Source organism: Trichomycterus rosablanca, chromosome 21 (assembly GCF_030014385.1).
Source record: "Trichomycterus rosablanca isolate fTriRos1 chromosome 21, fTriRos1.hap1, whole genome shotgun sequence".
NCBI classification, from domain to species: Eukaryota; Metazoa; Chordata; class Actinopteri; order Siluriformes; family Trichomycteridae; genus Trichomycterus; species Trichomycterus rosablanca.
Genome location: NC_086008.1, coordinates 12,653,954 through 12,671,673, shown reverse-complemented (window position 1 = coordinate 12,671,673; position 17,720 = coordinate 12,653,954). Strand labels below are relative to the sequence as shown.

At 40.7% G+C, this 17,720-nt stretch overlaps 1 protein-coding gene across 1 annotated transcript in view; it reads right to left on the bottom strand.

Annotated features, from left to right (window-relative positions):
- edil3a (EGF-like repeats and discoidin I-like domains 3a) overlaps positions 1-17,720 on the bottom strand; it is a 287,021-nt gene that overhangs the window by 93,226 nt on the left and 176,075 nt on the right. The window contains exon 5 of the mRNA XM_063017541.1: positions 51-232. Within this exon, the coding sequence (XP_062873611.1) occupies positions 51-232 (182 nt within the window). The remainder of the gene's footprint in view (positions 1-50; positions 233-17,720) is intronic.

Sequence of the window (17,720 nt, the reverse complement as noted above, 5' to 3'; positions counted from 1 at the left end):
TTCATGATGAAGCTTCACCAGGGTTCAGTCTCCTTGGGTGCATCTGTTACCTGAATCCAGGGCCATCTGTCGTTCTCGGCAGCCGTCCAGGCGTTCACCAGACCCTTCTTGTTGAGCCGGGCGAAGTAGGGGTACCACTTCTGCAGGCCGAATAGAGCACGGTGGGTGGAGGAGGCTGTGATCTGCTGGTTAGCGATGATGCCTCCTTCTACACCGAGTGGACCGGAACATTCTGGTCAAAGCACACACACACAAAAAATAGGTCTGTTTAGGCGTGGTCACTGTTGAAATAGAAGAATGAAGAAGGAAATATTCCAACATGGGACTCCAACATATTCAAACAAGGTTTTCGCAATTCTATTAAATTTTGATATTCTATGCAACCCCATGTCTGGGTCTAAGATGATCCTCAAGTTAAACACTCTAAGCCAGGGGTGTCCAAACTCTTGTTGGGGGCATGATGTAGTAAAAACCCTTTATAATAAATAAATAAATACACAAACATATATATATCTATATATATATATATATCTATATATATATATTAAAACCACCTGCTTGTTTCTACACACACTGTCCAGTTTATCAGCTCCACTTACCATATAGAAGCACTTTGTAGTTCTACAATTACTGACTGTAGTCCATCTGTTTCTCTACGTACTTTTTTAGCCTGCTTTCTTCAATGGTCAGGACCCCTACAGGACCACTACAGATCAGGTGTTTTTTGGGTGGTGGATCATTCTTAGCACTGTAGTGACACTGACATGGTGGTGGTGTGTTAGTGTGTTTTGTGCTGGTATGAGTGGATCAGACACAGCAGCGCTGCTGGAGCTTTAAATACCGTGTCCACTCACTGTCCACTCTATTAGACATCTACCTACTACCTACCTACTATCTACCTAGTTGGTCCACCTTGTAGATCATCTATTGCTGCTGTTTGAGTTGGTCATCTTCTAGACCTTCATCAGTGGTCACAGGATGCTGCCCATGGGGCACTGTTGGCTGGATGTTTTTGGTTGGTGGACTATTCTCAGTCCAGCAAGGACAGTGAGGTGTTTAAAAACTCCAGCAGTGCTGCTGTGTCTGATCCACTCATACCATCACAACACACACTAACACACTACCACCATGTCAGTTTCATTGCAGTGCTGAGTGATCCACCACCTAAATAATACCTACTCTGTAGTGGTCCTGTGGGGGTCCTGACCATTGAAGAACAGGGTGAAAGGAGGTTAAAAAAGTATGCAGAGAAACAGATGGACTACAGTCAGTAATTGTAGCACTACAAAGTGGTTGTAATGTTATGGCTGACAGACGTCCTCTCAGGTAAAACATCATTACCTGCAACCTCAACGTCTTTTCCACTCCCATGCACCACCTGACTGAATGTCCTTGTTTGTGTCTTTTCCCAATTCAGTGCACTCGCTTGTTTGCTCCTTGGACATGTCAGCCAAGATTCAGCTCAGTGACACAGCATGTTTATCAAGATTGTCTCCTTGTTTTTGTCCTCTGAGGCGATGTCCGTAACATGAAACAGATTTAGCCATTTTGTTCAGATTGAATGGATTTTTTTTGGTACTTTATGAGCACGTCTGAGAGACACTCAAAGCCACTCGAATCATACCCTTCACTGAGTGCTTGCTTTTGAGTACCAGTGTCAACAGCAAACAAAGGACGTGTTAACAGATTTTATGATACGTCTCATCCAACAAGGGTTTTCTTTTTTCTTTTAATGACATTTCTCATGGCTCTTTGGCTACATAGTATACATTTACAGAAAGTGTGTAAGTGCGTAGCTTTGCACCATTTACACTTGCAGCCTACCTGAGAGAATTTACAAGGTTGCAACAATTTACACATTTGGCTTGAAGGTGATTTGTGTGTTATCGGCTCATAATTAAATGCATATGCTATAAGTGTTGCTCATAGCATGAATATCAAACAGCATGTCTACAGGTTTTGTTCTTTTCACATTATAGGCAGTTGTAGCCTAGTGGTTAAGGTACTGGACTAGTAATCCAAAGTTCGCTGGTTCAAGCCCCACCACTGCCAGGTTGCTGCTGTTGGGCCCTTAAGCAAGACCCTTAATCCTCAGTTGCTTAGATGGGGTAAAAGCGTCTGCTAAATGCTAGAATACAACTGCCTATAATGTATCTGCATTTTCAGCAGTTAAGGTACTGGACTAGTAATCCAAAGCTCGCTGGTCCAAGCCCCACCTCTGCCACGTTGCCACTGTCGGGCCCTTGAGCAAGGCCCTTAACCCTCAATTGCTTAGACACTATACTGTCACAGTACTGTAAGTTGCATTGAATATAAAGCATCTGCTGAATGCTGAAAATGTAAATGTAAATTCTTTTTGTAGGGCAGTTGTAGCCTAAGGTATCTAAGTTTAAGGTACTGGACGAGTAATTAAAAGGTTGCTGGTTCAAGCCCCATCTCTGCCAGGTTGCCACTGTTGGGCCCTTAATCCTCAGTTTCTTAGACGGCATACTGTCACAGTACTATAAGTTGCATTGGTTAAAAAGCGTCTGCTAAATGCTGAAAATGCCCTTGATTCATATGATTAATTGTAGGGTTATTATTTATTTATTTTTTAAATATATTTTATACATTTTTCTCCCATTTTCTCCCAATTTATCATAGTCAAATGAAGTCTTCCGCTGCTGAGTAATCCCTGATTGCAGTCGAGTTGGGTATATTGCTGCTCACGCCTCCTCCGACCAGTGCACATCCCTTAGCGGAACCCTTTTCCACCTATGCACTCTGCACAGACGCCTCTACATCTGCCAATCAGAGTCCTTACACAGCGTTTGAAGACCCCACCCACATAGTCCGGTCACCCCGCCCTAGCAGAACAGCAGGCACTGCCAGTTATTCCCGCTAGATGGCGCCCAGCCGACCGGTGGCAACGCCGAGTTTCGAACCGAGAAGGTGTGCTAGCGGAATATCCCAGCTTGCTTGTTTTAATGCATTTATTTATCCTCTTCCTCTCCAGCAGAGGCCACTAGCTAGAATGCTTTGCACCATTTTTGTAATCGATGCTTAAAAATGTTGTTTTACTAGCCAAAAAAAGGTTCTTTTACAGTCCAGTTTATTCTTTAGGTAAACACCTTGACATGTGTATGTCTAGACCTATTTCATCCCGTTGGCCCTTCTTCACAACTGGTCTTACTACCTTCTTTCTTTCTCTTTAAATCAGTAGTTAGGGCGGCACGATGGGTAGCACTGTCACGTCACAGCAAGAAGGTCCTGGGATCGATCCCCAGGTGGGGCGGTCCGGGTCCTTTCTGTGTGGATTTTGTATGTTCTCCCTGTGTCTGTGTGGTTTTCCTCCGGGAGCTTCGGTTTCCTCCCACAGTCCAAAGACATGCAAGTGAGGTGAATTGAAGTACAAAATTATCCATGACTGTGTTTGACATTGAACTGATGAATCTTAGGTAATGAGTAACTACCGTTTCGGTCATGATTGTAACCAAAGTGTGTAAAACATGACATTAAAATCCTAATACATAAATAAATCAGTAGTTATTCTTCAATTTTGAAAGTAAAGTGTGACAAGTCAAACCAACTGTAAATAGTATAAATAAACAGGAAAATAATACAGTTCCCTATAGTGGAAATGTGGTTCCCCTGTGGTAACATAGTATAAAATAAATACTACAGTACAATAAAGGTCTTAAAAGCAAGAGTAGTATTGTGAATTTATTACTTTGAGGAATCAATCTAGGTCTAACCTAAAATTAATTCTAAGGTTTGGTGTATGTTCACACTTCACACGTAGTTAGTAAATTAACAGTAAAGTCTTGGTTTAAATTTCCAATTATTTATTTTAATTAGTACAAATAAACCCCCATAATTTTCCTCTTAGCTTTTATTCTTAGCCTGAAAGTCATTAGAAGCCTGTTAGAGATGTTGTGAAGTGCGGTTACTTGGCACAGCATCTGAAGCATCTTTGTTCTTGCTCCTAAAGGAGAATAAATGGAAGGTGAGAGCGTCTGAGAGTCCTTGTTAGTCTCTGCAACCTCCCCTAAAAGTACTTTAAACTTAATTCGGTTAGGAGTGTTTTTGCTCAGTGGAGTATTGTTGGCGCTAGTGATACAGCCCAACAATGTCTTATAGCTCCTGTGTCAACAATGTCATCGAGCGGTCCTGTGGCCGCAAGGGCTGGTAAATGTTTGTAAGGCAGACAGTACAAAGAGCGGGGATGTGTACTCAATCACTGATATACAAGCAGTGTGCTATTGAATAAAAGCACTACAGAGTAAATTCATCAAGGCGTCTCTTGTCGGCATGGCATTTTATTGCTGTGTATGGGTGAAGCACAATGCAAAAAGACCAGGTTTGAGTTCTGAGCAGGGCTTGTCAGGGATTTGAAAGTTTATCTGCCAAATAACTGTCATCAAAATTATTCCCTTTCCAAAAAAAAATGGGACATTTTGTAAAACGCAGTAATAATAATAATACAAAAAAATTACGTTTATTTTCTTGACAGTTTAACTGACAAAGGTGCATTAAAATCACTTTAAATCTGTTGACTGATCAACACAATTTAATGAAACCAAAAAAAAATGTTTTTGAATATTCACGTTACACTATTTTGAAGCATTTGACATTTTTTTTTTACCCCCTTATATTCAAGGGTCACCACAGCAGATCTGGGGTGTGTTTAAACCACCTCCTTGTTTCTACACTTACTGTCCATTTTATCAGCTCCACTTACCATATAGAAGCACTTTGTAGTTCTACAGGGTGAGTCAAAAGTCACAGGACATTCTTTTATTTCAGAAAGGGAAAATGACATATCTGAATACCCGAGCGAGTAATGGGTGAGGGGGCCTATCACGGCGTCCTTTTTTTTTTTTTCAAAAAAGACCTGAAATGCTGATTCATCTCACAACAATACACGTTTCCACTGTGTGATGGTCCATCCTAGATGCCTCCGAGCCCAGAGAAGTCGACGCCGCTTTTGGACATGGTTAACATAAGGCTTCTTTTTTGCACAGTAAAGTTTTAAGTGGCATTTGTGCTTGTAACTCTGTATTGTAGAGCTTGACAAGGGTTTGTCAAAGTAATCCCTCACCCATGTGGTTACCTCCTGATTCCTTGAATGGTTTAATGATATTATGCACTGTAGAGGAAGAAATATGCAAATCCCTTCCAATCTTTCTTTGAGGTACATTGTTTTTAAACATTTCCATAATTTTCTCACATATTTGTTGACAAACTGGAGATCCTCTGATCATCTTTTCTCATCAAAGCCTTTCCTGGATGCTGCTTTTGTATCAAACCATGATTACAATCACCTGTTTGGAATCACATCATTATTTAGTTTTTTCACTTCATTACTAGCCCTAAATTGCCCCTGTCCCAACTTTTTTCGAATGTGTTGCAGGCCTGAAATGCAGGAATGGAGATATATTAACAAATGAAATGAAGTTGAGCAGACAAAACATGAAATATCTTGGGTTCAAACTGTCTGCAATCAAATAAAAGTCAAAGTAAATGTAGAGAACACTGCATTTTTATTTTATCTGCATATTCCATACTGTCTGATTTGGGGTTGTATTTTTATTGACTGGAAACACAGCAAAAGTTGGTAAAAAGTAGTATGTTTTGTGTTGCATATTGTGACATCATACTGTGTTTGGTCTGTCTAGACGCCTTCGGTTCATATTGTGTTCATACCTGGAATTAATCACACCAGAATTTATTTAGAAATGGACTAAGACCCTTTTCCTTCCTGCTTAGGCGGCCTTGATCCGCTAATTTGGTGTACTTACAGAGCAATCGCACCAGGGTTCGGTTTAATTAAACCAAAGCTGACAGGTGTAAAAAAAACCTTCTTATACAAGAAAAAGTTCTTATACCAATTAATTGGAACGGTCTGCAAATCTTTGCACATTCCTGTTTATTATATTTCCACATTTTGTATGAGTTTGGTCCCTGTACTATTTTTTTTGGTTGTTTGTTAGCCACTTGTGCCTCATTTAGCAACAATAGATGATTTTTAAGGCACTGCATATGTAGTGATATTAAAACACATTGACAAAAGAATAATATATATATAATATACAATATATATATATATATATATATATATATATATATATATATATATATATATATATATATATATATATATATATATATATATATATATATATATACAGTATATATATAATATACGTACACCGATCAGCCATAACATTAAAACCACCTCCTTGTTTCTACACTCACTGTCCATTTTATCAGCTCCACTTACCATATAGAAGCACTTTGTAGTTCTACAACTACTGACTGTAGTCCATCTGTTTCTCTGCATGCTTTGTTAGCCCCCTTTCATGCTGTTCTTCAATGGTCAGGACCCCCGCAGGACCACTACAGAGTAGATATTATTTGGGTGGTGGATCATTCTCAGCACTTTAGTGACACTGACATGGTGGTGGTGTGTTAGTGTGTGTTGTGCTGGTATAAGCAGCGCTGCTAGAGTTTTTAAACACCTCACTGTCACTGCTGGACTGAGAATAGTCCACCAACCAAAAATATATCCAGCCAACAGCGCCCCGTGGGCAGCGTCCTGTGACCACTGATTGAACACTGAGTGGACACAGTATTTATAAACTCCAGCAGCGCTGCTGTGTCTTATCCACTCATACCATCGCAACACACACTAACACACCACCACCATGTCAGTGTCACTGCAGTGCTGAGAATGATCCACCACCTAAATAATACCTGCTCTGTGGTGGTCCTGTGGGTGTCCTGACCAGTGAAGAACAGGGTAAAAGCAGGGTAAAAGGGTATGTAGAGAAACAGATGGACTACAGTCAGTAATTTTTGAATGACAAAGTGCTTTTATATGGTAAGTGGAGCTGATAAAATGGACAGTGAGTGTAGAAACAAAGGAGGTGGTTTTAATGTTATGGCTGATCGGTGTATATATATTGCAGCACAACAGGTGTTTCATAATCTGCTCTTAATAAACAAATTATGCTGTGCACATCCATCTCAGTACTGATTATGTTCAGAATACACAGATATTCATCTTCGCTACAACTATTTTGTGTATATGTGTGCAACAGCAGTCATTAGTGTGGTACAGGAACATGCTGTAACAGTGAGGTAGTGTGCTCTAATGCCCCATAGGTCATTGGCATAATACTATTCCAACCAAGATCAAGGCCTGGAAAATAACAAGGACCTGGGGACTGAGTGGAGACTAATGAACATGTGTTTTGACATAGCACCCAGGCAATAGCAATGAAGAGACACCTAGCAGCACAAGGATGATACTGGGTGCAAAACAATGGCTTTTGTTAATGCAACTAACATTAATTAAACATTGTCGATGTCAAAGAAATATGAAGTCTTGTTTATGATTGTGTGGAATAATATAGAGATACTGTGTTTTAAATTCATTGCTTGTTCACTATATGACTGTTGTTCTTGCTGCATTCGGGTCATCCTTCAACTTTGTTTATGTTACTGCCGGTTTCTCTCATACCTTTTTTATAATTAGACTGTAAAATTAGATACGAGCTTCTTGTAAAATCTTGTCCATCCACTGTCTGGGGAGGGTTTATGGCTCCATGAACTGTCATTCAGTGCAGGCAGGCCAGTCCAGCACACACACACTGTGTCTATGAAGCCACATTGTTGTAGGACATGCAAGATGAGGTCTGGCATCATCCTACTGAAATAACCACATAATTCCCAGGAAAAAATGTCACCTGGTGGTAGCATAACATTAAAACCACCCCCTGCCATTTTATCAGCTCCACTTACCATATAGAAGCACTTTGTAGTTCTACAATTACCGACTGTAGTCCATCTATTTCTCCACATAATTTTTTAGCCTGCTTTCACCCTGTTCTGTAATGGTCATGACCACCACAGAGCAGGTTTTATTTAGGTGGTTGATCATTCTCAGCACTGCAGTGACACTGACATGGTGGTGGTGGTGTGTTAGTGTGTGTTCTGCTGGTATGAGTGGATCAGACACAATACCGTGTCCACTCACTGTCCACTCTATTAGACACTCCTACCTAGTTGGTCCACCTTGTAGATGTAAAGTCATCTACAAGACGATTGCTCATCTATTGCTGCTGTTTGAGTTGGTCATCTTCTAGACCTTCATCAGTGGTCACAGGGCGCTGTTGGCTAGGTATTTTTGGTTGGTGGACTATTCTCCAGCAGTGACATCCAGTCATACCAACACCATGTCAGTGTCCCTGCAGTGCTGAGAATGACCCACCACCCAAATAATACCTGCTCTGTGGTGGTCCTGTGGGGGTCCTGATCATTGAAGAACAGCATGAAAGGGGGCTAACAAAGCATATAGAGAAATAGATAGACTACAGTCAGTAATTGTAGAACAACAAAGTGCTTCTATATGGTAAGTGGAGCTGATAAAATTTCTTGAATCTTATGAATAGAGTTTAAAATACCTTGATTATTTGCATTCTTGAATGCACTCTTGAATGGTTTATTCAATGTTCAGCCGGAGTTATGCTGTATAAATTCATGTAAAACAATTAAATAGTTTTGTTATGGCCTAAACAACATCGTACAACCTAAAAACTTAAACATAAACACCATGTGACATCATAGAACAAGTGTTAAAATTATGGTCTACATTTTATTAGCATTTTTAGCATCTCCAAAACAGGGACTGTTTTTTTAAAAGCTGTTCTGTGGTTGTTCTAGGCCACACACCGTGCATTGTTGACATACATCTTCAGTTCAATTTGCTGTTTGACAGCTCCCTGCTTCCCTCATGCCATGTGCTGACTGCTAATATTTACAAAGGCAAGCACTCAGTATTTTAGCATGGATTTATCTCCATCGTTCAGGAATTATTTGCAGGAGTCAGACATGTTGCCGCTTTGGCTTATCCTTCTTGATCCTTCAATCAAAAGTTGGATTTGTGAAGAATCAAAGCAAGTAATGTCATGGGATAAACTTAGCGAACCTGTACTAGCGACATGCTTTCAGCAAACATTGTCTTCAGGCTAAATCTGTGGCTTTACGCTAAAGCGATGTCAACAGAATACCTGAGATCATACACACTGATCTTTCCTGCATTGAACCCCATGTGTCATATGTTCAATCAAGAAAGGCTTTGTGTCAAAAGCTTTGTGGTGTATTTATAATTTAATGCCAGCATTACAAACCATGCTGTGCTAACAGCTCAATACAAACATGGTGCTGTTATATGCTAGCATGCTAACTCAAGTACTTACTTTGTGGCATCATTTAGTCTGGCATGGTAAGATGCTATTCTTGTTTATGAGATTTAGTTACTGAAAAAGTTGTGCACTATATAGTGTAACTATACCATTCACTGCTGACTAATTAAGCACACTTGTTTATAAAGTATTGTGCAATTTGGGACACAGCCTGCTTTAACTGCAATGTTACTTTGAACTTTGCTTTGTGAACTGTGATTGGCTTATAAAATTTAAACTCTGTGTGCTAGACAATTGCTAAAGTCTCAAGTCTTGTCCAGCCAAATCCAAACATGGTGCTGTCATATGCTAGCATGCTAACTCAAGTACTTTGTGGCATCATTTAATATGACAAGGTTAGCCATTCTTTTTTATGAGATTTAGTTTCTGGGAAAAGTTGTGTGCTATATAGTGTAACTATACCATTCACCGTGTACTAATTAGGCACACCTGCTTATACAGCATTGTTCAATTTGGGACACAGCCTGCTTTAACTGCAATGCTACTTTGAATGTTGCCTTTATGAATTGTGACTGGCTTATAAAATTTAAACTCTGTGTGTTTGACAATTGCTAAAGTCTTTAGTCTTGTAGGGTCAGGCTAATAAGCTAATATAAACACACTACACATTACAGCCAAATCCAAACATGGTGCTGTTATATGCTAGCATGCTAACTCAAGTACTTCCTTTGTGGCATCATTTATTATGACAAGGTAAGCCATTCTTGTTTATGAGAGTTTCTAGGAAAAGTTGTGCGCTATATAGTGTAACTATACCATTCACTGTGTACTAATTAAGCACACTTGTTTATACAGTATTATGCAATTTGGGACACAGCCTGCTTTAACCACAATGTTACTTTAAAGTTTGCCTTCATGAACTGTGATTGGCTTATAAGATTGAATCTCTGTGTGCTAGACAATTGCTTTAGTCTTGTGTCTTGTGGGGTCAGGGTGAGTGCATTACAGCCAAATCCAAACATGGTGCTGTCATATGCTAGCATGCTAACTCATGTACTTCCTTTGTGGCATCATTTATTATGACAAGGTTAGCCATTCTTTTTTTATGAGTTTCTGGGAGAAGTTGTGCTCTATATAATGTAACTACACAATTCACTGTGTACTAATTAAGCATACTTAAGCAATAGAACACGAGAGGGAGTGTGTTATCGCGAATATCATCACGACTGTAATTTGGTCGCAGGCACGAGCCGAAGGCCGTAGATCATCACAGCCGTGATGTTATTCGCGATAACACATGACCTCGAGTGTTCTATTGCTTTTATACAACAGTTTTTACAAAATAAAGAAAGAAAATAAATCAAATAAGCCCTGAATTTCATAATAAATATGCTTTAATATTGACAATACCTTCCGCCAAAAAGTAGTTCCACAACGAATATAAAGTTTAACACTACAAAGCAGACATCCCAAGTTGCAAAAACTCATTTCAGGGAGGTAAGAACAAGAAGAAGAAGAAGGCAAGAACCTCCGAAGGGAAAAAAAGAAATAAAAAACCTCTCACACACACCAAAGGATATGGGTGATAACAGAACTTTTAGGAGCTGCTAACTGGGCTATTAAGCTAACTGTTCGCGTTAAAAACACATTAATGTTCCCTACATAGTGCACTAGATTGTGTATCAGATCACGGATTTATGTTCCCTACATAGTGCACTAGATAGTGAATTAGACAATTGGTTATGTTCCCTACACAGTACACTAAATTGTATATCAGATAACGCATTCATGTTCACTACATTGTGCACGACAATATATTAGACAATTGATTTATGTTCCCTACACAGTGCACTAGATTGTATATCAGATAACGGATTTAAAACGCAATCGGGAAAAAAGTCTGTGTCGCCTGCGTGCGCGTTTGTGTGCATGAAGCTTGTCGTTACTGGCAACGCGTCAGCGGAGTAATACAGTTGTGGTGTGAAAAGGCCGTGCTGTTATCACAAATATCAGCACGGTTAGAACGCTTCTCATCCAATCAGATTGTAAGGTCGGAACTAACTGTTGTATAACTGTTTATATAGTGTTGTGCAATTTGGGACACAGCCTGCTTCAACAGCCATTGTTACCTTGAAGTTCGCCTTTTTGAACTGTGATTGGCTTACAAAATTTTATCTCTCTAAAGTTTTGTTGGGTCAGGCTGAATGTTATTAAGTCTGGAGAATTTTATGCTAACATTACCAAATTGGTGGTGCATATTAATGAGCGCATTACAGCCAAATCCAAACTTGGTGCTGTTATATGCTAGCTTGCTAACTCAACTTATTTGCTGTTTTTTAGCCCATTGTTGTTGTTGGATATGTTTTCTAGATATCACAAAGCTGGTATGGACTGCTCCAGTCTGGACGTCCTTGTTGCTTTTATTCCATATATATTATTGTTTGCTATATATTTTCTGTTTGGCTTAATACATGCATAATACGTGCAGCCCATGAAGGGGGCAGTGAGGTGGGTGGTTGAGTTCATGTCGTTCTAGCAGTTAAGGTACTGGAAGCTGGTTCAAGCCACACCACTGCCAGGTTGCCACTGTTGGGCCCTTGAGCAAGGCGCTTAACCCTTAATTGCTTAGACAATATACTGTCACAGTACTGTAAGTCGCTTTGGATAAAAGCGTCTGCTAAATGCCGAAAATTTAAATGGGTACAGCCAAAAGACGGATGTGACCCGGGGGCTGTACAATGCCCAGGTGTGGTTTAGACTGGGGTTTTGCAAGTGACCCCTGTTTTGTCCATGATTTTTACTACGACCCAGGCAACACATTAAAACGAAGCACAAACGGAATATACTTAATTAATAAAATTGGTGGCAATCTGGTCCCACTGTGGTTCACAAGGTGTAACGTAAAGCCTTTTGTTTATTCAATTATTATTATTATTTGTTTATTATTATTTTCATTTGTTTGGCTCATGACCCACCCAAGGGTCGCAACCCAGGGTTTGAGAAACCCTGATTTAGACCTTGACCAAATTGATATGCTGTAGCATAACCTAAAGAAGACTTAATGCTAGAAACCCTATAATCTGCCACTTTTGCTTCTGGTCTCTTGTTTAATAAATGCATGACAACCACAATAAGGACAAACAAAGTTCAAACCTTCTTACTGAGTTCTTACTGCAGCAATCCAGGTAATTTTAAAAGCTTGAAAAATATTTGTATTTCATCTGTAGCCGGAAAAGTACCAGTGAGTCATAAGTCACAGGGGTTTTTTTTGTGGAAGAATTCTTTCTTATCAGCTCGAGTTGATTTTGTCAGCCGAGGCTCCCGGGTGAAGTTCCCCTCCGCCGATGATGATCTTTAGTGAGCAGCTGTGTGAGACGCTCTCTCCCACACTGACCTCGCCACCTACGTCAACGCTCATCCTTAAAGACAGCACAGCGCTGCCATGACAGCTAAATCCATCTCCCAGCGGGCCTAGCTATAGACTCTAGAAATGACTGTCATCGCCCTCCCAGGAGTTCACAACCAGTTCTAAAGAGACAGCTAATGGAAAAGACTTTCCATACGCAAGGTGAGGATTTAAATGAAAAACATGAGTGCGATTCCATCCAGTTTTCATTCAACCCCAAATCAGATAAAGTTGGGACAGTATGGAAAATGCAAATAATAAAAAACACAGACTTTTATTTTAGGATGAACCTGAGATATTTCATTTCATTTATTAATAAACATCCATTCCTGCATTTCAGTCATGCAACACGTTCCAAAAAAAGTTGGGACGGTAAAGCATTTACCACTTTGTAATGTTGCCATTCCTTTTCACCACACTTAAAAGACGTTTTGGCACCGAGAATACCAAGCGATTTAGTGTTTCAGCTTTTATTTTGTCCCATTCAAAATTCTCCACACATTCTCTATTGGGGACAGGTCAGGACTGCAGGCAGGCCAGTCCAGTACCCGTACCCTCTTCTTCCGCATTTTTTTCCAAAAAAGACCTGGAATGCTGATTCATCTGACCACAATACACATTTCCACTGTGTGATGGTCCATCCTAGATGCCTCCGAGCCCAGAGAAGTCGACACCACTTCTGGACATGGATAACATAAGGCTTCTTTTTTTGCACAGTAAAGATTTAAGTGGCATTTGTGCATGTAACTCTGTATTGTAGTGCTTGACAAAGGTTTGCCAAAGTAATCCCTCACCCATGTGGTTATATCAGCTATTGTTGAGTGGTGGTTCTTGATGCAGTGCCGTCTGAGGGATGGAAGATCACAGACGTTCAGCTTAAGCTTGCACCCTTAGCCTTTATGCACTGAAATTCCTCCTGATTCCTTGAATGGTTTAATGATATTATGCACTGTAGAGAGAGAAATATGCAAATTCCTAACAATCTTTCTTTGAGGTACATTGTTTTTAAACATTTCAATCATTCTCTCACACATTTGTTGACAAACTGGAGATCCTCTGATCATCTTTGCTCATCCAAGACTCAGCCTTTCCTGGATGCTGCTTTTGTACCAAATGAGGAACACTGCATTTTTACTTCATTCACATTTTCCGTACTGTCCCAACTTTTTCTGATTTGGGGTTGTACGTTTTTGACTCGCCTCTCTCTATTATTGTATGTGTTTCACTTCTGCCACATGGCTGTCTGACTGGATCATTATATAAACTAGGTGAGCAGGTGTTCCTATATAAAGTGGCCCGTGTGTTTGTGTGTAAATACTGTGCATACACGCTCACTGGCCACTTTATTAGCAACACCTGCTTATTTATGTAATTATCCAATCAGCCGGTCGTGTAGCTGCAGTGCAATGCATAAAATCATACAGAGACAGACATCTCACAGTGTGGCTAATCCACCGAATAGTGAATCCAAACAGCTGGGCTTTGCACGCATGTCTGGGTCTGACAGGCTATCGCTGGATACAGCTGTGCTAAGAAATTAGCTTGGGTAGGAACGTTACTGCAATGTACATATCACTAACTGAGAGAGCTGTGATAATGATTAGCTTTTGATTATTTAATCGATTTCTGGTGGTTCCATGCCACTCAGTATGAGATATCTTAACAGGACATCAACACATGCTACAACAGATGTAAACACACAAAAGGCTGTGTTTCAATTCAACCGCATGTCAGTTACTGTCAGGCATAACATTAAAACCACCTCCTTGTTTCTACACTCACTGTCTATTTGATCAGCTCCACTTACCATATAGGAGCACTTTGTAGTTCTACAATTACTGACTGTAGTCCATCTGTTTCTTTGCATACTTTTTTAGTCTGCGTTCACTCTTTTCTTCAATGGTCAGTACCCCCACAGGACCACCACAGGGTGGTAAGTATTATTGAAATGGTGGATCATTCTCAGTCCTGCAGTGACACTGACATGGTGGTGGTGTGTTAGTGTGTGTTGTGCTGGTATGAGTGGATCAGACACAGCAGCGCTGCTGGAGTTTTTAAATACCATGTCCACTCACTGTCCACTCCTATCTAGTTGGTCCACCTTGTATATGGAAAGTCAGAGACGATCGCTCATCAGTGGTTACAGGACGCTGCCCATGGGGTTCTGTTGGCTGGATATTTTTGATTGGTGGACTATTCTCGGTCCAGCAGTGACAGTGAAGTGTTTAAAAACTCCAGCAGCATTGCTGTGTCTGATCCACTCATACCAGCACAACACACACTAACACACCACCACCATGTAAGTGTTACTGCAGTGCTGAGAATGATCCACCACCTAAATAATATCTGCTCTGTGGTGGTCCTGTGGGGGTCCTGACCATTGCAGAACAGCATGAAAGCAGGCTAAAAAAGTATGTAGAGAAACAGATGGACTACAGTCAGTAATTGTAGAACTACGAAGTACTCCTATATGATAAGTGGAGCTGAAAAAATGGACAGTGAGTGTAGAAACAAGGAGGTGGTTTTAATGTTATGGCTGATCGGTGTATATGCAATGTTGTATCGATAGTAGTTACTCAGTCGACTGGGTTAAACCAGCTCTGTAAAAGCAAGGGGTGCTTACAGGCATTCATAGTGAGTAACCACTGAGTGTTCAACGCTGACAGGTTGTTGGGTGGCCAAGACTCATTAATGCCAAGGGTCACTAAGGCTATGGTGTCTGTTATAGACCAACAGTAGGGCAACTGTGGCTCAAACTACATATAATTTAAACACTGGACATACAGAAGTGATGTCACAAGATGTCACAACATGCAGCGTCAAACATCAAGCTCATGCATGAGGCTGCACAGACACAGGACAGTCAATAGAGAGAGGGTTAAGGGCCTTGCTCAAGGACCCAACAGTGGCTATGAATGGCAGAGCTGGGATTAGAACTCTCAACATTTCAATTGATAGCCCAAAGCTCTACCCACTAGGCTAACCCTGTCCCATGTGCCCATGCTAACTTCTGTCCACCATTGAAAGCACCTTAAATGGGCAGCCAGGCATCAGAGCTGGAGCTGTCTTTTCTAAAATCATGTGGAGGGCTAGGTCGGTGTGTATTGTCTAACCATCGAAGAGGTGGCACCAGGATGCCCTGTAGGACAATCCAACAGACAGATAATGGTCACGAATCCAGCCCACGACCCACAGCTGCACCTTGTTTAGGGAAAATGCTCTTGTATTTTCTTTCAGTTCGTAGTAACTCCTGCTACAAATATAGTTAGACAAGCACTTGGCAGAACAACAATGAAAAAGCTGGAAAAGATCTTCAGATAGAACAGTTAGTCTCTCCAAACAAAGATACAACAAAGAATTGTCCACTTTGGTCTTCTCTTTGGGTTTTTATGGACGTCAAAGCAGGACTGGAAAAATGTCAATGCCCTTTGAACTGTAGTGCTGGCAAAGACTTCAAGAGTGCGGTAGATGGGAAAGAAGATTGACAAATGGATCCTCAAATTGAACCTAACCTTTAAGTGGAAGTCAAGATAAACCAACTAAAGCACTCTCCACTATTTTGGACATATTACAAGAGAGTTAAAGGTAAAAGAGGATACAAAAAGGTCAGCAACAGGATGAATCAGTGGAAAAATAAGCTATTAAGACACTTGAAGACCCAAACTGAAGACAGGATGTTCTAAACTTGGCACAAGTGGGTGGTCCTGGGTTTGATCCCCAGGCTGGGTGGTCCGGGTCCTTTCTGTGTGGAGTTTGCATGTTCCCCCCGTGTCTGCGTGGGTTTCCTCCTCCTATAGGTACCTAGCCGCTAGGATGCATAAACCAGTGCATTGTAGTGCCGGTCCCAAGCCCGGATCAATAGGGAGGGTTGTGTCAGGAAGGGCATCCGGCGTAAAAACTGTGCCAAATCAATAATGCGACCCCTAATGGGAGCAGCCGAGGAAATAGATAGATATAGATTATTGTTTACACTACTGACTTTATTTACCCCGCGTTCTTTTGACACTAAAACGTAAAAGTGACACAGCTTCTTAGAAAGGTCAAAGTGACATGACTACAATGTCAACTGTTACCGCTTGAAGGCGTAGGTGTCCCATTAAATTATAAGTACCTCTCTTACCTAACAACGGTCATACGTCTTTTAAGCTCTCGCTTTAAGTCTAGCGGGTGGAGCTTTGGGCTATCAACCGGAAGATTGGCGGTTCAAATCCAGGCTCTGCTATGCAGCCACTGTTGGGTCCTTGAGCAAGGCCCTTAACCCTGTCTGCTCCAGGGGCGCCGTACGATGGCTGACCCTGTGCTCTGACTCCATCTTCCATTTTATTGTACTTGTACACCTGTATATGTATATATGACAAAGTATATCTTCTATATGGTTGCCAGAATTTTGGAAACTACTTGAAAGGACTTATATAAAACAATATTGACCTCGATCGCCCCTTAATTAATGCATTTCAGCCTTTTCCGACATTACTGTGGTATTATCATATTTAAATTATGTATGCACATTCATGTAGGTTTTAAATCAGCACGTATTTGATCCTGAGTGAAAGAGGCACTAGCCGTTCGGTAGAAAATTGACCTCAGCCCTTTCAGCGAGCTTAACAGACGTTTCTCTCTCTGCACTGCTAAAATTGATTGTGCCTAAATTCCATCAGCCATTTGACTGGCACTTTCTCTCACCATCCACCTCTTTTGTCAAGTCAGATTTGTCACCTTCTTTTCCCTTCTGTAGCTGCCTGGCCTGGCAAGTTATTTTCACCCTGCGGGATGAAATCTCTATCTTGAATGCATCTTTCTACTGGAATTGAACAATGCAAATGTGATGGAGAATTCAGCAAAGTGATTGCAGGCATAATAAAAACGCTGGACGCTCAAGGAACCGATGCTGGACGAAGAAGAATACGTTCAAAATTATATTCGGTAGCTTGAGCAAATTACTTGTTAAGGCAGAATTCACCTGCACTTATAAACTTTGGGGCAATTTAGAGTAACTAGTCCACCTTCTGCATGTGAGGTCCCCCCTTAAAGACAACCTACACAAAAATGTCTGAACTAAAGAACAGTCTACAGTTTTAGAAGAAGAAAAATGGTTTGAAGTTTGAAGGAAATTGTTTAAGCTGAAA